A 7,501-nucleotide genomic window follows, 5' to 3' on the forward strand; every position below is an offset into this window, starting at 1 on the left:
AATAAAATGGAGCAAAGACAGTCTTTTAAACAAACGGTGCTAGAACAACTGGACAACTACATGCAAAAAATAATTCTATACACCAACTTTACACCCTTCACAAACAAAAAACCCAGTATAGATCACAGCCTTAAATGTAAAATGTGAAACTATAAAACTCCTAGAAGATCACATAGGAAAAAATCTACATAACCTTGAGTATGGCAATGACATTTTAGCTATAACACCAAAGACACGCTTCATGAAATAAATCATTAATAAGCTGGAACTCATTTAAATTAAAAACTTCTGTGAAAGACAATGTCAAGAGAATGAGAAAACAATCTACAGACAGGAAAATATTCATGAAAGATATATCTGAAAAAGAACTGTTATCCAAAATAGACAAAGAACTCTTAAAAATCAACAAGAAAGCAAATAACCTGATTAAAAAATGGACCAAAGATCTTAACAGACACCTCATCAAACAAGATGTGCAGGTGGCAGAGAAGCATTTGAAAAGATGCTCCACATCCTATGTCATCAAGGAAATGCAAATTAAAATAACAATGAGATGCCGCTACAGACATATTAGCATGGCCAAAATCCAGAACACTGACAACATCAAATATTGCTGGGCAAGTAGAGCAACAGGAACTGTCATTAATTGCTGGTGGGAATGCAAAAGAGTGCAGCCCCTGCAGAAGACAGTTTGATGGTTTCTTTAAAAACTAAACATATTTTTACCATATGACCCAGCAACTGTGCTCCTTGGTATTTACCCAAAGGAGCTGAAAACTTAGGTCCACACAAAAACCTGCGCAGCAGATTTATTCATAATTGCCAAAACTTGGAAGCAACCAGATGTCCTTCAGAAGGTGAATGGATAGACAAACTGTGATACCTTGAGACAATAGAATATTATTTGGCACGAAAAAGAAATGAGCCATTAAAAGACATGGAAGAACTTTAAATGCATACTATTAAGTGAAAGAAGCCAATCTGAACAGACTACATAATATATGATTCCAATGATATGACATTCTGGAAAAGGCAAAACTATGGAAAGAAAAAGATCAGTGGTTGCCTGGGGCTGGGGGACACTGAAAATATTCTATAAGATATTATAATAATGAATACATATCATGATGCATTTGTCCAAACTCACAGAATATACTATACCAAGAGCAAACCCGAATGGAAACTATGGACTTCGGATGATTATGACGTGCCAGTGTAGGTCCATCAGCTGTAACAAATGTACCATCTAGTGAAGGATGTTGGTAATGGGAGAGGCTTTGAAAGTATGGGGGGAGGGGATACATGGGAAACCTCTGTATCTTCATCTCAATTTCTCTGTTAACTTAAAACCTGCTATAAAAAAATAAAGTCTTTAATTTTTTAAAAGTATGTGTTATTATTCATATGTTCTGCTTTATTATGACATTCTCGCAAAAACTCTGCAAGGTAGCTGTATTTATCCAAATCATACTTTTACAAATGAGGAAAGTGATGCTCAGATATGTTAAGTTACTTCCCCAGTATCCTAGGGGTAATAAGTGGTGTAGCCTGGAGTGGAATTTAAGTTTGACGTCAAATCTGTGTTTTTTTCTCCTTTATCAGGAGTCAGCAAACTACAGCCTATGAGCCAAATAAGCTCCCCAGCTGTTTTAGTAAGTAACGTTTTATTGGAACATAGCCGCCCTAATTATTGTCTATGGTTGCTTTCACACTTTAAGAGCAAAGTTGAGCAGATGAAACATATATCATAGCCTAAAATATTCACTATCTACCCCTTTAAGGAAAAAGCTTGCCAACCCCTGAACTATATTACTATGTCTTCACATGGTCACTCTTCATCCTGAATCCTGTATTGGTATTCAACTTTTAATTGACTTTAAAATGTAACTGATAAACAGTTTATAGAATGCACCATGTGTTAAATACCAAAATAAACACTGAAGATGATTTTTAAAAAACACGTGTCACATAAACAAATTAAAACTTCATGTAATAATCTCAGAACAAATTAATCTCTAAAAAGTAAAATAATTTTATTTGCCCAAACTCATAGTTGACAATGAAAACAAATACAACACTTTCCAGATGATAATCCTGCTTATTACCTGGAAAACTGCAATGTATTAATTTAATAGTCAGTATTTTCTGGGCTCCTTAAAAACTAATAAAGTGGATATTATCATACTAAAAAAATCTTTAAAGTTAGTAGGTTATAAAGTAACTGAAATCAAAGAGTAGTTGCAAGCATGCACTTGCACAACTTGGAAAACTGAGGACAAATATAAAGATATTGATTATCTGCATGTCACTGATTCAGTACCCCAAATTCCATCGAAAAAGATATAATCCGCACTTCACAAAAAAACTTGAAGTTAACTCATCAATGTTTTCCCTCTTGTCACATCTTTTAATCCAATGAAGATATGTTTTAAGGTAAAGAGTAATTTAACTAGAGATTTGTGGTAAGATTAAGCCAACGTAAAAAGAGTCTATGAACAGTGAGAAAAAAAATATGAGAAGGATTCATAAAAATCGTTCCAAGTATAACTTTTCTCCAGCCCATCGATGTTGGAGAGAACGGTGTAGCTTTCTTTCACCCCACAGACACAGGCGGAGTATTCTAAATATGTTCATCCTCCACTTTATTGCTCATCCTTTGGCTACCGCTGCTACAGCTGCTGCCAGAGAATGTGGAAGAGCTCAGAGGAGAAAGAGGAGAGGCAGAATGGGCAGTGGGTAAGTGTATGTGTGTGCATGTGTCTATTCCTATGCATTAGTGTGTGCCTCCTTCTTCCCCAAAGAGTTTGAGGTGATTTGTAAAATAACACCCAACCTAACACAGTTCATGAGAGTCAGGGTCTGTAAGGATACTGCAAGGTGGGAATTTATAAACAAGTAGAAATAATAAGCATCAGTCTCACCATTTACTGCGTGTATCGCTGGATAAATGAAACACATAAATGTCTCGGCGATATCAGTGGCCTTCAAACACTTTCTTGAGCTTAGTCCCCAGCTTACCGAGTGGTAGCAAGAAGTAACTCCACCTTAGACTTTTTTGTCCTTTCCTTTCTAGGGCCACAGAAGGTCTCTCTTTACATATCTCAAGGTCATATCAAAGTCTTATTTTTAAATTGGAATACACTAAAATCAGCATATATTACACATGATGATAAAAGAAATCAAAAGCCCATGGATGAGTTTGATTCTTAAAATAGTCTCGATTATTTTTTAAGACTGAGTTTTAAAAACTGTCCCCGGAGCTATAGTTACTTATGCACAGAAACATTCATTTTAAAAAAGAAACCAAGTCCTCAGTATTATTGCAAAATTAAATAAGCTGGAGAAACAAAATAGCCCCACTTTTTAACTGTAGCCCAAACATACACACACATTCACCTACCTACACATACCTCTGATTCAGTCCATCATTTTGACAAGTGAAGATGCAGAACTGAATCAAGTGGGAAACACCAGCATTTAAAACATGAGTCATCCTAACGCATCAGTCATAAATAAATAACGAAGTGACACTTGGGTCTTACCTACCTACGTAGAGAACACCCTCTTTTGTCTTTTCCGCTGCTTCTGCTACACCCTGCTTGGTTTTTTCAGCAGCGGCCACGACTCCCTCCTTGGCCTTTGAAAGTCCTTTCATGAATACATCCATGGCTGATGAATTCCTTTACACCGCACTGGAGAACACAAAATACACTTTGAGAACTTCTGGGTAAAACCAAACGAAATTAGAACCACCCAAGGTAAAAACCACTGAAAGATCAGTAGACTCCCCAAAAGTGTGGGATTGTTTTAAGTGTACTTCCATTTCCACCATCGGACAAAGCAGCCTTCTTTTTTTTTTTTCTTTTTTTTTTTTAGCTTTTGCATTAAAAATGTAGCATCTCCCATCCATCTTGGCTGGTAAAAGTCTAGCCGCCTAAACATGGATTAGGATGAATCATCTGAGCTGTTCTTACAGCCCTTCCGAAGTGGAATTACATGAAAAGATGGGCCCCTCTTTTAACTTCCCAGGGTCCAAATGGTAACAGTGTAACTTAGAAGTGCGTTTAGAAGACAGGTCACAGGAAAAGCAAAGGGAGCTGGAGGCACAGGGTCAGGGACACTCTTAAAATAAATTCCCGAAGGCGGCTAACAGGTCAAACGTGAAGAGGGCAAGGGAGGGAACTGCTCACTCTGGGCGTGGCTGAACCTCAGCCCCCGCCCCCCCGCCCCGCACCCTAATCCACCCCACCACGCACCCTGCCCTCGGCCATCGGCCCTGCGCACGCAGGCGCGCGTTCACACCCGCGGGCAGCCTCGGGACGCGCGCCAGCTCCCCGAGGGGGCGTCCTCCGCGCGCTGAACCCGCCAGCCACCCGGCGCCCGCACCTGTTAACCCCTTACCACCTGCTGGCTTGCCCTCTTTGCTCTTCCGTTTAATGATCTGCCAAACACAGCTTGTTTACTTAACAGAGAGAACGGATTGCGGGATTTAAGGAAAGCGGAAAATAAAAGTTGAATACTCATACTCCATCGGGCATCCTCGCCTTTCCCAAAGAAACAGCTTACCCCTGAGAATCCGGACCTCTCAGCCTCTGAGGACGAGAAGCGGGGAGTTCCGGAAGCAGAAGGCAAGCCAGGTGAATTTACTTTCCGCAAGCTCACCGTTAGGGGTAAGAACCCACCTCCGCGAGGGACTCGACTACGGCGGGTCCTCACTGCAGCAGCACCAACCCCGCCGCCCGGGCGTTCGCAATGACTCTTCTCCCACCGGGTTTTCTCCGCGATTTCCCAAGCTGCCCGCTGAGATCCACAGGTACTTACCTGATTCCCTCGGCTCCTCAGAACTCGGATTCTTCCCCCACCCGCACTTTTAAAAAATGTAAAACAATTCCCAAATATTATTTAAGTGGGAAGAGGGAGGATGCAGAGCGCGCAGGAAGGGTGGAGGTGGCACCAGAAGAGGGGTGGTCCCCAGAGGAGGCGGCTGTCAGCATAACCGTGCGAGGAGAGGCTGGGGGCGTGGGACGCCAGCCCGCAAACCCGGCGTCGAATTGCCACTCCCCGTCCCCCGCACGGGAGGATCCGGGAGAAGAAGACAGGAGGTCGCAAGGGAAGGCAGGGGAAAAGAGCGCCGAGGACGCTAAAGGCAGGGCTCGGTCCCCGGCTCAGCGCGAAGGCCGGCACACAGCTCACCCCGCGTGGCCGCGCTCGCTCGCTCGCCCCCTCTCCTTCTCCTCCTCGCGGTCCTTCCTTCTCCTCCCCCTCGTCCTCCTCCTCCTCCTCCTGCGCTCGCCGCCCCCGCAGCTGATTTGTCAGCTCCTCGCCCCGCCCCTCTCCCGGCGCTCGCCGCTTTCCGCGCCGCGTGCTCTTCCCTCCGCTTCTCGGCTGGCGATGGGGGGCGGAGGAAGGCGGTCCCTCCAACTCCAGCAGCCCGCCAGGTCCTGGGAGACGGGAAGGTGGGGCGTGCTGGGGCTCACTGCAAGTCCGGGGTCACGGGGGCTCTTGCGGAGATTGGGAGCGGTTAGGCTTGGACTGATGTCTCTCCCTCTTTCCCATCCCCCCCCTTCCCCGTCTCCGCCTTTCCCTCTGGCTCCTCACGGGACCCCCACGTCAGAACCAGCCTGGGGAAGTGCAAGTGTGGGGGAATCGACCCCCAAAGATAGAGGCAGCCTCTCGGGGAGCTGCGGAAGGAGACAGGCAGCTTAGGAAGGGTGCTCCCACCGGCCCTGCCAAGAGCACGTTTCCCGCGGGTCGCTGAAATCTGATTAATGGTCGTAGGACACAGCGTTAACGATGCTTTTGTTTAAAGAGCCTCCAGATGTACGCTTGCTCTTAACCTCTCGTGAGCCCGAAATGGTCTCGCGGGTGGAGAGAAGACTAGTAAAGAAGAGTTACAGGTTGAAGAGGCGGGAGGAGGCTCGTCAAATCCTCTTCCCGCCCCACTCTCACCATTTCCTTTTCCACCAACCAGCGGCTGCCAGACGCTGCTTTTCCCGTCAGGGGAACAAGGAAGGAATAGTCCCCAGCCGTCGAAACCAAGCGGCTGTAAGGCTTTTCGTTCTCAGAATGGAAGTTACTTTCCAGATTCGAGGGCCTGGCTGGAAGGGACAAAGCCAGCGTGATTGAGTCGCCTGACCCAGCAGATCCAATTTCTTCCGCCCCTTCTGCAAAGGGAGATGCTTACACACCACTCACCTTTCCGGTTTCTGATTCCCGTTGTCCTCGGTGCTGACACGCTACCGCATCCCACACACAGACACACAGGCAGACACTCGCACGGGTTTCAAGACAATTTTTGCATTGCTTAACACAGTTTCACCTTTCAGAGCTGGAGGGAAAACAGCTGTTCTGGATCACACCGGAACGGAGACCCAAGCGCCTCCCCGTAACAGATCTGCCTCTGCTTTTTTTGCCTGGAATGGGAGGGTGCTTTTAGAACTGGAAGGGGAAAAGAAGTCTTTGCTGTATGTTTTTTTTGTTTGTGTTGTGTTTATTTTTTGTAGGAAAAAAAAAAAAAAAGCTTTCTCTGATCCTTGCACTCACATTCTGAAATGTGAGTAAAAAGGAATTTAAATCTACAAAACAACCATTTGAAACCAAAAGAGACTGGAAGCAAGTGTATTTGTTGCTTAAACAACTCCTTGCACTATCGGTGGGCCCATTTGAAAAGCAGCCTTTCCAGAACGCTCATATTTTGTTTCCTTGGGATCAGAGAAAGTAGGTTAAACTTGGGAGTTGGTTTGCTTTCTGGCTTTGAGAGCTGGAACAAGTTATGTCCTTCTTCTGTTGAGTTTTCTCTTGTGAAGGGAGATGAACCAAAATGATCCCTCTTTTTTCAACTTTTTCTTATGGGAAATGTTCAAACATAGACAAAAGTAGAGAGAATAAAGAACTCTCAGTGGAATATCACCCAACTTCCACTATTTTCCAACGCACGATTCATCTATATTCTCAGCCACTCCCCATTTTTACCACTACTCCCTTCCCCCATTTTTCTTTACTAAATCCCCAAAATTGCATATATCTTTTCATCTGTAAGCAATTAAGCATGCATCTATAAAATATAAGAACTATTTTTAAATAAACACAATAATGTTTCGATGGTCTTTTTTAAAATATAAGTGAAATTTACATGCAGTCATATGGTCATCTCTTTAGTGTTCCTTTAAATCAGTTTTGAAAAATATATGCATTAGTGTTACCCTCACCATTGTGAAGAAATAAAATATTTTCATCCCCCAGAAAGTTCCCTCACGCCCCTTTTAGTTGTACATATTCTAGAATTTCATAAAAATAAGACCATACATTATGAACATTTTTTTTTGTATGTCTCTGGCTCCTTTCACTCAGCCTAATACCTGTGAAGTTCATTCATGTTGTTGCATGAATCGACAGTGTTTCTTTTTATTGCTTCCAAATGTTTCTTTTTATTACTGCCAATAATAAATGTTTTCCATTGTGACCCATCACAACTAGTTATTTAATATAAATATTTGATGAA

General features: G+C 43.5%; 1 protein-coding gene across 4 annotated transcripts in view; it reads right to left on the minus strand.

The window, feature by feature from the left end:
- The window catches only part of SNCA (synuclein alpha), a 138,755-nt gene extending 132,412 nt beyond the window's left edge, over positions 1-6,343 (minus strand). Inside the window, exons 1-2 of one of the 4 annotated variants that reach the window (XM_036852012.1) lie at positions 6,320-6,343; positions 3,547-3,692 (exon numbers count right to left, since the gene is read on the minus strand). In XM_036852012.1, the coding sequence (XP_036707907.1) occupies positions 3,547-3,667 (121 nt within the window). In that variant the 5' untranslated portion in view covers positions 3,668-3,692; positions 6,320-6,343. Of the gene's footprint in view, positions 1-3,546; positions 3,693-4,821; positions 5,273-6,195; positions 6,293-6,319 lie in introns of those variants that run through there. The other 3 variants (XM_036852011.1, XM_036852010.1, XM_036852009.1) reach the window with 3 other exon arrangements.
- Between the last annotated feature and the right edge of the window lie 1,158 nt (positions 6,344-7,501).

The sequence above is a fragment of the Balaenoptera musculus genome, chromosome 5 (genome assembly GCF_009873245.2).
Source record: "Balaenoptera musculus isolate JJ_BM4_2016_0621 chromosome 5, mBalMus1.pri.v3, whole genome shotgun sequence".
Taxonomy (NCBI): Eukaryota; Metazoa; Chordata; class Mammalia; order Artiodactyla; family Balaenopteridae; genus Balaenoptera; species Balaenoptera musculus.